This window comes from Macrobrachium nipponense, chromosome 5 (genome assembly GCF_015104395.2).
Source record: "Macrobrachium nipponense isolate FS-2020 chromosome 5, ASM1510439v2, whole genome shotgun sequence".
In the NCBI taxonomy this organism is placed as follows: Eukaryota; Metazoa; Arthropoda; class Malacostraca; order Decapoda; family Palaemonidae; genus Macrobrachium; species Macrobrachium nipponense.
This window is the reverse complement of record NC_061107.1, coordinates 22,187,137-22,203,941: the sequence shown is the minus strand read 5'-3', so window position 1 is coordinate 22,203,941 and position 16,805 is coordinate 22,187,137. Positions and strand designations below refer to the sequence as shown.

The window sequence follows — 16,805 nt, the reverse complement described above, 5'->3', positions numbered from 1 at the left end:
GGCTCGTGGTGGTAGGTATCTTTTTCCTAATAGTAGCAGTTATAACTTGAACTGTCGACGAACTTGTTTGTCATTTTTTCATAAGCTGTATTTTAAAAGAGATCTTTCATATTCACATCTGATCCCTAATCCCCCTTGACCTGCCAAGAACAACCAGATTCCCGGAACAGCAGCACCAATATGCAAACAATGTGCCTCGCTGTCGAACTTGTCAATTCCAGAATTCCTATAATCCTCATTCCGTTTGGACTGTGAAACAGCCTTTCAGAGGATGTCATGCAATTGGAACTTCAGTAGTTCAGGCAAATATGCAATGCATTACTACCCTAAACGATTCTCCTTGCATTTTAAAATATTTTTTATCTATTTATTAACACATTTTTTTTTTCGTTTTTAATAAGTGAGATCTCTTCTTTCTGTATTTTTTTACCTCCTCTTGGAAGCTTGAATTCCAAGTCAATGGCTCTTGTGGGCTTGTTCCATATAAATAGGTTATATCTTCTGAATAACAATAATATTGATGATGATGATGATGATGATGATGATATACCCAAAGTGCCGGTGCTTATAGTAGTTCTAAACTTAGCTTTCTGTCACTAATTTATTGGTGTTTGAAGACTAATTCGTCCAACGTTTACAATGCTTTAGGTGCTTGTAATAAAACCACCATTGTTATAGGTACCCCCTTTTACGTGATATACAAGAAATACCAAATTAATTGGTCTTGTCCCAAATTAATTGGTCTTGTCCAAGTGAATTTAATTTTCTGCATTTTGTGGAGGTACTGGGTTCTCTTTATTTAATGACGAAATTTCAGAATTCCTTATGCTATTATTCTTCTATGGTTTTTCTTGATTGCTTTGTTCATCTTTTCTTCTTTTCATCTATCTGATAATTACGCAGTTGATGTTTTATAGGTACTGATATTTATTTAAAGTTTATAGATGTTACTTGATTTATGGAGGAATTGTTAGAACTGTTCATCTACTAAGCTGTATAAACAGTATTTATTTATCGGCCCTTTTTGCAAAGATTTTAGTATATGCTGAGCCATACCATAAACATATTAGTATGCAGTGAGTAAACTTTGAATTATGGGAAAATGTGCTTTAAGCAGATCAGAAAACATAAGTTGTAAACTTGACAAGGATCCCATACTGACAAGAACTGACAGCAAGATGTTACCGTAGAGACGTTTCCTTCTTCAGAGTTAATTATAGCTTCCACTAATTCCACATACATCATCAGCCTTTGTGTACATATGTAGCACTTCCTCTAAGGTTAGGTGTGTCTATGATGCTCTGGATGTAGCTGATGACTGGCTCTTCTGACTCTTCTGGAGGTTCTGATGTGCTGATCATGTAGAATTTAGCCATGGCTGCGAGAATTATCGAGGCCTATCTTGGAATTTTGTATCAGGAGGAAGGGCCAGGATCTGCACCGCGTTCTTTAGAAGTACTATGAGGCTGTGGAGATTATAGGGTTTGTTCCTATTCCTAAGGAAATAACAGTAGATTGATGTTGCAAAGTGTCCCTATTTAGCATCATCTTCAATTTCATTCTAATCAGTAGTTGTCTTCAGCAAGTGATGTTCATGAGGGATGTACATAATCTAATGAGGTTTGTATATCCTGTGTCAAGATGGTAAGTTTTTATCAAAGTGGAGCTCCAGTAGGATAGCCAGTGATCATAAGATTAATAAGAATTTTTGTCAACAGGTGAAAATGACACTTCCAAGATTTTTTATATTCTGTGGCAGTTTCACTGTTTCTCATTTGTTAATATGATGTAAGTTTACAAGTTATTGGATTCCTTCTGTTTCAACGTGGTAATTTGCATTAATAGTCTCCATATATTTAAGATATGGAAAATTCCTAGCCGTTATTTCTGAACTTAAAGTTGAGGACTCCTTCATTCCGATTGTTTCGTGCATATTAATAGGTTTTGGGTCTTTCTGCAGATCATAGTGCCACCACCCAAGCAAAATAATCATACTGAACTCATTCTTAAACGATGGTCCACCATGGCAGTCTGAATAACGCAACTGCCCTCAACAAAAGGACATGATTGCTGCCAGGTTTATAAGGTATTCTTTAGATCTAAGAAAGCAATTTCTGTCATGATTACTCAAGGACAATATGCATTGACTCATGGTGAGCTTTTCCTAGATGCTCCTCATTGTTATGGTTGGAATTTCTTTTTAAATGCTCCTCTTTGCTCTAGTTGGAATCTTTTTTGGACTATAGGGATCTCTTACAAGCAAAGGTCATGTGATAAGGCAGAACTAAATTTTAAGAATAAACAATAATTCTTTCCAAGCTGGTTTAAATATGATGATATCGTGAGGTCCCGCTCAGTCGCTGGGACCCTCAAAACAAAAATCTATGTGGCACACCGAGTACTCTCATGATTAGAACTGTAATTACTAATGTATGTCAGACATTGCAAGCTTTCCAACCATATGTATTGATATAGAATTGTTAACCATTTTTCAGGTGTGAGAAAGCATATCAGGCTGTATATAGTGTGATCTCTCTGTTTCTCCTTATTGTCAAATACTACTTTTACACTTGCAAGAGTTCTTCACCTGTCAGGGATTCTGTGTCAGTAAATCAGAATACACCTTGACTATGTCTCCTACTCGTCACCTTATTAAGTTGATGACCCCGAAGACGACCAACACTGCCTTCCAGTGATAAGGCAGCAGCAGCAGCAAGCATCTGCCTGTCACACTTCATGACCCACAACCAGAGGCCTGGTTCTTTGGAGCAGAGACCATCTTCAATTCCAAGGAAATCTCCTTCACATCCCACAAAGCCAATGTCATCCTTGAGTTCCTGCCAGACGAAGTCTTTGAACAAATTGCGGAATGGCTTGCTGACCAAAAGATCACTGTCACCTACAAAGCTCCGAAGGACCAACTAAGATCGTCCTTCAACATCACGCCTGCCCTGAAAGCAAAGAAGTTTCTTGACAATGTGGGGCAGCAATAGGAGACCAGCAGCTGCCTACATCTACAAGCAACTGCAGCAACTAGTTACGATCCCTGCAACAGATGGCAGTCCAAAGACTACATTGAACCTTGTGAGAGGAGTCCTACTCACAAATTCACCCTGTCAAACACTCGTGACCATCACCAATGCATCGTCCATGGACCTTGATGAGTTTCTGAAGATGGTCGGCACTGTCCAGCTGGCCCACAATTTGACAGATCCTACACAACCACCCACAGCAGTAACTGCCCCACAGCCACAGCAGCAGACCAACACAGCAATGGATACCAATCCAGAGGGCCCTGCCGCCCCAATACACTGCTAACGGAGCTTTTCGTGGAAAAACAAACCCTAGTATAAGCCCAAAACAGAAGAAATGTAGGTTTGGGAACAAAACCTGAAAATATGAAAAACATGCAAAATGGTCACAGCAGCGACCATAAATTTTATCATCTATCAAACCCTGCAATATGATCTGACTTAGATACAGAGATGATATTTTTACTTACAGGGATGAAAGCTGGGGAAATTTAAGCGAATTTTTCAATCAACTAAATTCACTAGTTCCAACCATAAAATTCAAAACAGAATGGGAAAAGGACGGAAAATGGCTGTTCCTAAACAAACTAAGAGCCAACAAACAAAGCGTCATTGGTAGGCAGACCAGTTGCCCCGTAAGAAAAACCGTGCCTGATTTATGCTGTCTTTCTTCCAGGCACTGGCAAAAAGATTCCAGGTGTTTTTTCATCACAGACGGCATATGAATGTCGCTTGTGCCAGCCAAACCATATGAACACCTCAATCCAGCTCCCACCACTACAAGTTTCCACTGCCAGCAGAGCCCCGCTGAAAATATACAGGAAACGGATCATGAATATGTCATTTGGTGGAAGTAGTACAACTGGTCGTTCATCACAGCAGACATTACAATTGCAATTTTATGAGTACTCTTCCTAAAAGCCCAGAGCATGCTGGTGGATGTAGTAAAAAGGTAGCTGATCACACAACCTGCCCCCTTAGTCCCACTCATTCCAACTCCAGAATCAGAGATAAGTCACCTCCCAACCTGCAGCATGTACGACCAAACCCGCAATGCAACATGTCCAGCAAAGCAGTCACCAGAAGTCCCCAAGTACACACCCGTTTCAGATTTTGGCTCCATAGAAACTTGCCCATGGCAAACAAGTTTTCCTGGATATGGAATGAGCAGGAATATACCAGTCTCCAGCCCTGGCCACCTCCCCTCCACATGGTACCCAATCCTGACAGTTCATGGTGACCATGTAGTAACTACTGGAGGCTCTACGTCAAGATTATATAGGCCTGTACCGAGGGGGGAGGGGGGGAGGGGGTCGAAGGAGCCCACCCCCAAAAAAATTTCTGGAAGTCCATATTTTCTGTGACTATCCTTTTCATTGAACAGTACTTACAAAGTAATATATAATTATTGTTTTTTGTTGAGTCAAACTATAACAAAAAAAGTAATATCCATGATATTGTTAATATAATAAATGAATCAATCAATAAAACTGAAGAAATAATCTTGAATTTCAATGCAAACTTTCAACATTATAAGTAAAATTCTGTCAACAAAAGCTAGTACTTTGAATAACATCCAGTCAGGTAGAAGGGCATAGACCACATAGGTACCCAATTTTTCTTCTTAATATAACTAAAATAACTTTTTCAAGTATTTCATCTTGCACATACTACCTATATATGCAATGACATTTGTAGAAAAGGTCCAGTTTTGAGGAAAACGACCCCCCCTAAAAAAACTCTGGGTACGGGCCTGAGATAGTACCTGGCAGGTACCCAGTGCCAAACATTGCCGACATAGCAAACCAGATGGAGGGCAGCATAATATTACAAAGATCAACCTGCTGAAGGAATACTACAAAGTCCTGGGCACAAAGGAGGACATAGAAATAACAGCCACAATCACCCCCTTAGGCATGTATACCTTCAACTACAGCTGCTTCAGCATTCCCATGAAGGAGGGAGAAAAGTCCAAGCAACCTACCCTTCTGTATCATCTACAATGACATACTTATACACAGCCCCAACATCAAACAACACATGAAAGACGCCAGACAGGTCTTGCAAATACTCAAAGAAAATGGGCAAAACCATTAGAATTTCTGGGCCACCAGATAAGCTCCTAAGGCGTCAACCCCTGCCCGACGAAGTTTAAAGCAATCACCGGCTTCCCGTTCCCAAAGCTGACAACAATCAAAGCAGCCCAAGAATTCATGGGAATGATTAACTATTAAAACTGTTTCCTAGATAACCTTGCTGAAATAATGGCTCCAATATATGATTGCTTGAAAGAAAAACCTAAAACATTATGTTGGTATGGAAAACAAAACAAAGCTTTCTTGCTAACCAAAAAAGTAATCACCTCTTCTGCCACACTAATCTTCCCTTTACCTAATAGGTCCCTCAACCAATCAATGGATGTGAATAGCACAGCAATGGGCGCATTACTCGAACCAGACACAGATTATGGTCATCACCGTTGGCATTCAGCAAGAAGTTACCCCCAGCTGAACAAATGTACTTCACTTTCGACCAAATGTTACTGGCATTCCAAAGAGCCATCTGCCATTTCCGACAAATGCTAAAAGGATGACAATTTGTGGTGCAGATGGACCACCAACCGTTGATACATGCCTTCACCAAAGTGGAGACAGGTGGTCAGCAAGACAGAAGTGTCACCTATCGTCGATAGCCGACCACCTCTGCACCATCAGACACTTAAAGGGCTCTTCCAACAATGTGGCAGATGCCCTTTCCCAAAACTCCATCAACCTTGTCCAGATTGGGATACCATATCCAGAAATAGCATTGGCTCAGAAGGATGACATGGACCTGCAGTGATTTATGTGGGAGAACCCTGTCCTCACATGCAGTGACCTATCTATAAACAACAGAAAGAGGACCTTGGCCTGTGAGAAGAGTACCAGACACCTTACCCATACTTACTGTAGGGTTGAGAAAGAGAGCCTTCAACCTTATCCACAACCTGTCCCACCCATTGGGCAGATCAAATGCCCGAACCTTGTCGGAGCAGTACACTTGGTGGGGAATGAAGGCAGATTTCAAAAAGTGAGCAAGAGAATGCCCCCCATGCCAAACATCCAAAGTGACAAGGCATATAGAAACATGGATAAGAGAATTCCAGACAACACAATGACAACTGTCCCACATCCACACTGTGGGACCCTTGCCCCACTCTGATGGGTACAGGTATCTCTCCACAGTCATCAGCTGGAAAACCAAAAGGCCAGAAGCAATACCAGTAAGACAGTAGACAATAGAGAGCTGTGCGAGAGCATTAATGGGCTGGGTCAGCAGGCACTGAGTCCACAGTACATAATGAGCGATAGAGAAGCCAACTTCACCCCTGCCTTATGGAGTTCCCAAGCTGCCAGCCTCAGAACAAAACTCACTCACACAAAAGCATACAACCCAAAAGCAAATGACATGGTGGAGTGGTTGCACGGATCCCTTAAATCAGCACACACTGCCAGATATCAAGGCAGGAGTTGGAGAAAGGAATTACCATGGGTCTTGCTGGGACTAACAACAGTTCCGCATGAAGCATTCAATGCATCACTGGCAGAATCACTCTACGGACAAGCATTGGCAATACTGGCAGACATTTTTCAAAACACGACAGAGCCCGTGACTCTTCCAGATCTCCATAGAGCACTGTAAAACATCATGCTGGCGAAGACAACATACGACGTAGCAAGGAAAGAATAAGCCCCCACAGACCTCAAAAGAGCAAAGTATGCGTTTATAAGAACAGACGCATACAAGCACCTCCTCTCTCCAGCCTACTCAGGACCACACCGCATACAGCAACATAGGAAAAAAAACGGACCAGCTGACAGTGGACAGGAGGATCATCTGTGTCTTCACCAACAGATTAAAACCAGCCAACATCCCACACACTGCAAACCACTCCCCTAGGCCTACTTTTTGGGGGGGGAAGGGTGGGGTCGGTTGGTGGTGGTGTTAGGTAGGAATATAGGTCCTCGCCAGGACCCTCTGGGTATCCTCGCTTCAAAACAAAAATCTATGCATCACAGTAAATACTCTCAAGAAACACAGATCCAACGCTCCTGATTCAAGTGATCTTTTACGCATTCTCCAGAAGCTACTTTATTACATTTTTAGAACTGTAATTACTAACACTTGTCAGACGTTGCAAGTTTTCAAACCATACGTATTGAACTCTCTTTCTAATTAGTATATGGAATTGTTAACCATTTTTCCGGTGTGAGAAAACTCATCTGGCTGTATACAGACTTCTCTCTGTTTTTCCCTACTGTCAAATGCTACATTTTGCTCGCAAGAGTTCTTGACATGACAGGGATTTTGTATCAATAAATCAGAATACACTTTGACTGCCTCTTACTTGATGCCTCGTTACAATATTATCTTTTAAAAACATTCATTGAATTATGGGACTCAGGTGTCTAACCACAATACTTGACAGGGAATAATGCTGTATGTTGTAGAGAAGATTCTATGACCTACAAGCAACTCCCTTCCCTTTACTATCACTGTTTAAGACTTTGAGGGTCACTTGATTGTACTGATTTACTGCCCAAGAAAGTGTACTTTTGTTGTTCACCCGTGCTTTGAACTTAACGAAAGAATGTCCGTCCATACTTGATTATTAGCTGGCCAATCAACGGATTACTGCACGACTGGAAGCCCCTTCTTGTTTTACTATGATAATCCCAAGACATTCATTAGGGTTGCTAATCCGTTTCAGACATATTTTTCTGTACTTATTATTATTATTATTATTATTATTATTATTATTATTATTATTATTATTATTATTATTATTATTTAGCCAAGAAGCCGACAATAAGAAAAACAGAATGTGTCAACTCCTAGTGTTCTAATAAGGAAAGCAGCCAAGGAAGAAAATGACAGAAATGCAAAGAATAAACTGTGCAAGACGACAATTACATGGCAAAACAAATAATCTAAAGTAATCATTTAATAAATGTGACTCATGAGTGTCTATTACATGAAAAAAAAACCAACTTCTGAATATTCCAATTATTAAAATGCAAGATAAGGAATATCATACCATAATTTCTTCACAGCTTCTCGGTAATAAAACAAATAATATTTGCCTACTCTGTTGATCAGCTGGAGGACATATGGTATGGTTAGTCAGACCTGCTACCAGGCAAACTGCTTTGTAGTTAGTGTACTTGAAACCCCTCTTCATTAAATTCCGGCTTTTACCATTTCTAGACTTTCAGCATTTCAGGGTGAAGGTCCAGATGCTTATAATCCTTAGATTCCCTTTCAGTTCAAGAAAGTATGCACAGCCGGTTTCCAAGATGTACTAGAGGACCGACAAGGTTGTGTTTCTAATGAAAATTTCAATATAAGGATGGTATGCCTACAGCAAGTTGATCATTCTTAAAAATACGTAATGATCATTGCCTAGCAGGATCTTTTTGTGCAGTAGCTGAATTATTTCCATGTGAGCATGGTACTGTATGAAATTTTAACTTTGTGACCGTCACACTCTCACGGCCATTCCACTTGAAGTTACAAATAGGTCTCAAAGGTTTCACAAAACTGAGTTCTGTACAACTATATGTAGGATTACCATGTAATTCTAATAAAATTAATTAATCACGCTTTGATCTTTAACGATTTTGCTTTACACAAGTGCTTAATGTATAGATGCAATCAGTGTCATTTAGATGAAAAGACACAGAGCGAAGACCCCAGTGAAATTTGGTATATGGCTATCATATTATTTTGATGATTCTTTAACAAATCTAAATAACATCTTTGAGTTCTTAGGAATTTCACTATATAAGAAGTTTATTGGATGTGCTTCATGCTTTGCTAAAATTTGGGCTATTTGCACGTATTCTTATGAACACTGAGCTTTGCTTGGCTTAATATTTGTCTGATGTTTATGGTGGAATGTAAATCTTATTTTCATTGTCTAAACGGTCAGGTCATTCTCATTCACTTCATCCACGCTTCATTATCTTTTGTAAGATTCGTCATTCATTTTCAACCATTCTTTTGAAGATTGAAATTATTACTTTCCAGGTCATTTCCTTCATAGTTTTTATAAATCAAAGTGTCACCTAACAAGTTAACCAGTTTTTCATGATCCTAGCCTCACTTTTTTTCTTTATTTAGTCAAGCTATGGCCGCAGTTCTCATACTGAGGTAAATTCCTAACGAAGGCTCTCCAGGAACGTCAAGTAGGTTCCTATGCTATTTTCTGCGTTATGTGCGCTATTAGGAATGAAAAATAAAATGTCCAGTCGAATTCTGGCCCCGGAAAAAAAGGTAAATAAAAACGAGAGGTCTACCGCGAAATAATGGGGTTGTAGCCTGGAGGACGTTAAGATGGTAATTGTATCCGGCAATAGAATGAGGTAGTATTTTTCGTATGAAACTGTTCTGTTAAAAAAACAATACATTATTAAGGACGAAAAAGACTTCAACGAACAGTAGTAGGCAAGACTATATTAATAAAACAGACGAAGGAATAGTTTATAATATGTAATACATTATCCAAATTAAATCCTCACAAAAACACACACCTGGACTTATCATATACACACCGCTATCTCTAACAATGGCGACTTCTTTATTAGAATCTCGGAGAAAGAATTGTAAACAATAAGGAAGGAGGTGATATTTACCTAACACGTGAAGCGAAATTTAATACTTTCCAATACGATAAGCAATGACATTAAATAAAGTGGAAAAATATCGTACTGCTAAACATCCAGACAAAAAACACGCCACTACTTTTAAAACAGCAAATGGATCTAATCATTTTCAATTCATTTAAAATTAAATGAAGCAAATGCCACGAACTTTAAGACATGTCAACCCAGGTAGTCAACAATCTAGTTTATTCTCTTAGAGTAGTTAATTTTACAGATGCAGAATAGGAAGTGATAAATGCAGTAACTTCATATGTAGTATTCATCCAGAGAGTAGTGGAGGAAATAACGAAACAGTCAGACTGCAAGAATGAAATAATCTTGCTAACAGACCAACAACCGCTCATTATAGATGATACCCACAATCCAGAATGCATTTAGATGAAAAGAATCCAATCATAAGGACTAGTTCTGCCTGGTCAGTAAAGACTGATTAAAGAGGAAGCTAATTCCCTTTCCAGTTATATATAAATAAGTAAATACATAAATATACAAACATGCTGACAACAATTTTGTAAGCGTAAACCTTTAATCCATTGCACAGATGTTCACTTGTATACTGTGTGGTCCAGGGATCAACATTTTTTCAGCATTTAATCCTGGCTCAAAAATTTTCTAAAATTTGAAAACATGATCTAGCGGATATTCTGTATGTAAGAAAAATTCTGTAAAAATAAGTACAATTCCCGGAGGGACGAAAAACTTCCTACAGTTCACCTTCCCTATACCGATTCTAAACTACGGAACAAATTACATGGGGGCGGGGGGGGGAAGCTCTGCTGACTCACAGACAAGTTATACCTATGACCTCATTGTAAACAAGAACAACTGTCATTATACCCAGAATTACTTCAAAATTGCGTTGGAAGCTAAAATACTGGGCAACCACGAATTCTGTGGCAAAATCATACATATGATTATAAAACTGTAACCACACGTATGATTCATGCATTAAGCAACTTTAGAGGGAAGCTTAATGTATATAAAGTATTAGGCCCAATAAACCAGAAAGAAGTAATGATGTCTGACTCAGGAACATCCAGCGCTATCTAAAGTAATCATTCTATGAATTTCCTTTTATTGATTAACCGACAGCTTTCAAATGTCGATTTTGAAAGTTAACAAAATACAGTATGCCTAATTTGACACGGATAATAATCAGATACCTACAGTAGTACATACAGCATTTACCTTTTATGGAAAAAATTTCATTTTTCTCTTTCTCGACTCTTGATAATGTTGTCTTTGGATTATCACATGCATGACTATATATGTGATAAATTAAGTGTCAATACAACGAAACTGAAAAATACTTCTTCAACAATGAATGTATAGGATTATGTGTGAATTTATATTTTTCATATAGAGTGAAGATTACAGTTATTACAAAGAATCTATACATTGTTTTACATAAGCGTTCACATATCATAGGTGTCATTGGTATTGGCAGGGGAAAAAATTAAAAATTAAGTTCAGTAACTGTAGAAGAGCCATATTCAGTAGTGTGTCTGTAATGAGGTAGTGTTATTATTTCACAGAACACAATACATGGCATGAAACCAGGGTCCTAAGTGTTTCCTCTGTCGCTGAGCATCGCCCAGTTGTTGCTGAAGTTTGAGTGTCAGGATACTGATAAAACTTTCTGTGAGAACATGGACCTAAAATGCTAGGGATTATTGATTGATGTCATCAAGTTAAAAAGCACGTGTTTAGGGTTGCCAGCTTAGAAATGTTAAAAAGAAAATTGGCTAAAAGTTATAAGAAGAATCCAATGAATTATCAAAGAAATATTTACAGTGTTAAAGAAGGCAAAAGCAAAAAACAAATTAAAAAAACAATGAATAAGCTGATGACAAAGAGGAAAGCAGTCATGTAGCGCAAGCTAAACGAATATGACAAAGAGACACTAGTTATTAATTTGACTAGCATGGAAAGACAGAGGCACTGGAAGAAGCTGGAAACTGACAACATCCAGTTCCCGTGGAAGTGAACGTGAAATGTCCCGAGCCTGACAGACAGAGAAGAGAGCCAAACAAACAAACCACCGAGGAGTGAGGGAATTACCTGGTCTTGAATTCGCCACTGCCACCTTGGGAGTCTAATGCATTAGGAAGGGAAGTCTTCCTATCCACCTTTTCTCTCTGGACTCCCAGGCTTTCTTCGCCGCCACTGCTGCCCCGTGGAACCACCAAATGCATCCTCCTGCTCTGCCGATCTGACGCTGGGTAGCCCTGGCTCACCGGGTAGCCGTAGTAGCCGCCTGCGTAGGAGACCTGAAAGAGATAAGCACCATCTAGAGAATGCCTCGGGGGGTCGTATCCTACGAAAGTGGCGGAAATGTCATGGAATTACAGTAAGCATTCAGGCGTTGTGTGCTCAGCCATGGCAGGTTCTACTCCTTGTAGGCAAAAATGATAAAAAAAAATTGAAGCGTTTTGCGTTCCGGGCTTGTACAAAAATCACGTCGTTGAACTTCAATTTTTGAAAAAATGTTCGTCAGGGTGCAGGATGCGATCTATATTCTAAAGGACTAGACACTATGTAACATCGATGCAAACACAACAGCTCACGGACACACACACACAGCGGAAGAGCGTGGGCATGCAACAAAGTTCTGAGTATTTAATGGGCATCACAAAGTTTCAAGTGGTTAATTTAATACCTGTATATCATTTAATTAAGACTGTTTATTCAAAAAGATTAGAAAAAGATATTTTCCAGGACGTTAGTGCAATATTAAAACTAGATGTGTTAATTATATTATAAAACTATTAAATGGAAAAAATAAGGCACGATCACTTATTTATGCATTTTTTTTTTCTTTTGGTATCTAATTGTAATTAAGGGAAAGAAAGAACGTACTACCTAGGCGGTTTCTTTATAAGGGAAACCAAGGAAAAAATATAAGATTTGTTTTGACAGAATTTGATTCCTTGTTTTACTATAGTTTATGTGAACTGTTTAAGTATACATACATACATACATACATACATACATCACCATACATAACATACATACATACATACATACGAAAGTATTGAAAACTAGCAAGATATTTTGATGGTGTTCTATTTTCTTTGCCAAGTGTTTCTTTCTTACATAATAAAAAAAATGGAACTCATCCCCTATTTTCTGTTTTACGTTGTGTTCTACTAAAAAATTAATAATCAAGAAATATGATATATGAAAATCTTGTAGAAACCTTTCATATATGGTATGGGGCTCAGCCATACATACCATGTTCATCTGGACTTCATTCGAAAATTTCACAAGTGTCAGTTTAAACAGGCCAATTTTCAGATTTGGCAAAATCAAGTTCACAACGAAGTCTGTGAAGACAGTTTATGCTTCTAATGCTGATCCGCTAAAACAACCCAATTTTTTATAGCAATCAGACTCTTGAAATTTCAGTAAGCGCACAATTAAGATTGATAATTGACGGTGATCAGTTGAAACTGAAACTTTCCTGTTGGAGTCAACTGTAATGGGAAATTTTAGGCGATAGTTCAATCTAAAAAATGCTAAACAGTGGTCAGTTACAGCTGCTAGAACTTGAGATGCTGCTCAGTCAAATAATATAAGTATTCACATCGTGTATGCTGGAAATTCACCCAACTCACTGACTCTCATTTCCTTAAAAGTATATCCTGAAGTTACCATAGGGAATATGAATTTAGTAGCAGAATCCAATACATTTTGCTACCTATCGAAACAAAAATGTGGCCTTACACACACCACCTATAATGACTGCTATTGATATAATGTGTACTAATATGTATGAAACCACATGCCGTCACACACACACACACACAATTATATACTTACATGCGCGCTTGCTTGCATGCCAACCTACTATAATGAATCATTGTAGATTGTATTATGTGAGACCGGGTGCTTTTTATCAGTTTAATAGGTTGAGAAAGGTATTTCGTGACGAGTATTAGGGGTTACATGTTTATGATGTGAATGTTGCCAGTACAATAAATAAAGACTGGTAATGAATTTTGTTAAAAAGGGAAAGTTTACGAATCACATCAGAACATAAAAAAATAAATAAATAAATAAAAACAAAACAATTATGGAATTTCTGATTTTATGGGTAATTCCTACCAAATAAATTACCATTTGGTTATCAAATCAAATGTAGATTTGTTTTCGTATGGAAAATACACGTACAAGTTTTCAAATATTTACGGGCATGCGTGTAATATATGTTTTATGGATTGGGAAAATTAAGCTTAGAAAGGTGTATTTTTTTCTTTCCGTAAATGTAGTATAAATGTTTGTGTCTACGGATGTCGATTTATACTGCACACAAGTACAAACAAACGCTCATATATACACTTGTCAGACACATATTTACACACGAGTATGTAATTGAAAAAGAACACAGATATCCGTATGTCTAATATGTAATAACGAACACGTATATGATAGTTGTTCGCAGTTTTGGAAAGAAGTATGTATAGTAGGAGTTAAAATAATAAAACCATTTTATCTCCCTTAGTCACTACAGCCGGCAGATATTTCTTCCTTGAGAAATTTATACAAGGATAAATTATATTATACAATATACCGCACGAGCGTGCATACGGTTTTCGCCAACAAATGACCCGTTATTTTTTTTAATACGGCGCAAAATCCGATGTTTTCAGGCACTTTCAAAACTAGTTTCAAACTAGAAAATTAGGAAAAAGTCATTCGGTTTAGAACAAACACGACTGTGGGTTATTAAATTTAGCATGTTTTATCTTGAAAAAAAAAAAATAAAGATAAAAGGAGCACGATCAAAAATAATATGTAGACAAGAAAGATAGAAAGATTTATTCTTATGGCAAGGATGCAGTGATATTCCAAGCAACGTTCTACGGTGATATGTTTACAAACTATGATCCTACTAAGTTTAATTTTATGGAAAATGGCAAGTTTTAAACTACAGATGCTACTTGTCTATATCATAACTAATATTTTAATACTCGAGGCTTCTAACAAGTGATAATTTTAATCAACATTTCTTATTAGTATAAGATACCTTAAGATGAGGAATAAGTATTAATGCCGAATAAGATCAAGTTTCCTTCTTATATGGCTCAATTTGAAATTATCTGTAATAATTTGCTATTGAATATTTTTTCATAATCTTAGAAAACACTTGGGTGATATGCCAGTTAAAAAAACTGCATACATTTATTTTATACAATATTGTCTAACCTTTAGCGGGCCAGAAAAAAGAAAGTTAACAATTCTGCTTAATACTGAAAAGACGGCGAATAATAAAAAGGAATACCAAAATGTTTGAATAAGAACTGGAAATGGCTTTATATTATACAAGAAGGCTTCGAAAAACCTAAAAATTGACTGTGAAAATTACAGATATAAACAAACAGTTATTAAATAAAAAACGAAAATAGTTAATGACCTGAGATTCCTGACACAACAATGTTTTCTATTATTCATAGTGTCCTAATGGGTAAAAAGTATTATGAAATCTATGTTAAATAAAGTCAAGAGAACAATAGCCCATTATCGTGCAATTAACGCATTTATGACTTTTCATTCTGAGGGAGACTTGACTGACAGAGCTCGTATATAAATAGAATGACAAACATTAATGAGTACATGGTACCAAAAATAAGAAGGCAAACTTTTCATTTTTTGAATGAAGTAGCCACGGCAATAATAAAGAAAAAAGAAGGGAATATGAAAGGAGAAGGGAACTAAAAGACGAGGAAAACGTTTAACATAATTGTAATGAGTCAACCTTGTTCAGGGACAGACATGTTGTCCTGAATACGACAATTTACTTTCTCTCAAGGACCAACGTCGTTTAATAATAATACTATTTGATTTTCTCGTATTTAAAGGCCAGCATCTGCTTTATACTGAGCTCACTCACATACAATCAAATTCTTTAAAAAATGACTTGTTTCCGGATTACTATTTCAACACAAAATCAGTTAGTTTCGTAAAATGTGACTGAATTACTTTTTGGAGTTCGATGCAGAAAAAAATCTACAGTCAGGTATATTTAAGTCTGGGTACATCTACTATTAGCATAACGTTCAATGAATTCATCAATGTTTGAATGAATATTCAAACACTTCCAAATTAACAATTGTACGGTTAATGAGAGACGATAACAAAAGATACTAATAACCTGTAATGGTTACATAAGAAGATAAAGGACTGACATAGAAACTACTATCATATTTTTTTCTGCATTTATTTGAAAAGAAATAAAGCGCCATAAATGCGATAGCAAAGTTCAGCTTAGCTGTCAAATGTTTTAAATATTTTTCAAATATAATATCCATTGTTTTTTTGCCCTAATGCCAGTAATTCTTCAACACGCCTGACAAATTCTTTGTATGGTTTGATTTGACTGAATTGCTATAAAATACAATGCATTGTAAAATTTTGAAAACATGGCCTACTACTGTACATGTCAATTATTCAATTTTGCCCGAACGGTTTCATCTTCGAAACTTTAGGTAGCCTTTTCAAACACCGATAAAAACCTTTGTTATAATCTGCGAAATAAAGCCTGGCTTTATAACACGAAATCAACTGTTTTTACTTTCCAAACGTAATGCCAGGTCATCTTTGCTTTCCCAACTGGGATCATAAGGTAAATATTTTAAATATTGCCAATAAGGTTGATTCCACGAAGAAAGCTGCATGTATATAAATACTTTTTTCTGGACTTGTTTTCCTTCTGACTGAGAAAACCGGAGTGATTTCCAAAACTTTGAAACAAGCTACGAATAAGCTTCCATCTTTAAAACTTACATATCAAACAGGCCGCAAATAAGTCGCAGGTAATAAAATAAAATGTAAACATAAATTAATATCGTTGGTTCTTTATCAGGCAGCTATCATGTTCAGGTTTATGAATTGTACTTAATTTTTGATGAGGACTAAAAATCTTCTGCCTCGATATTACTTACAAAAACAACAGAGAGAGAGAGAGAGAGAGAGAGAGAGAGAGAGAGAGAGGATAACATAAAATTACTAAGCTGTATTTACCACAGCATAGAAAGTTTTTACACCATATCTTTAGATGCGATAGTGA

At 37.2% G+C, this 16,805-nt stretch overlaps 1 protein-coding gene across 15 annotated transcripts in view; it reads right to left on the bottom strand.

The window, feature by feature from the left end:
• LOC135215250 (uncharacterized) overlaps positions 1-16,805 on the bottom strand; it is a 654,605-nt gene that overhangs the window by 23,155 nt on the left and 614,645 nt on the right. For all 15 annotated transcript variants that reach the window (XM_064249770.1, XM_064249778.1, XM_064249775.1 and 12 more), the window contains one exon: positions 11,798-12,006. In XM_064249770.1, the coding sequence (XP_064105840.1) occupies positions 11,798-12,006 (209 nt within the window). The remainder of the gene's footprint in view (positions 1-11,797; positions 12,007-16,805) is intronic.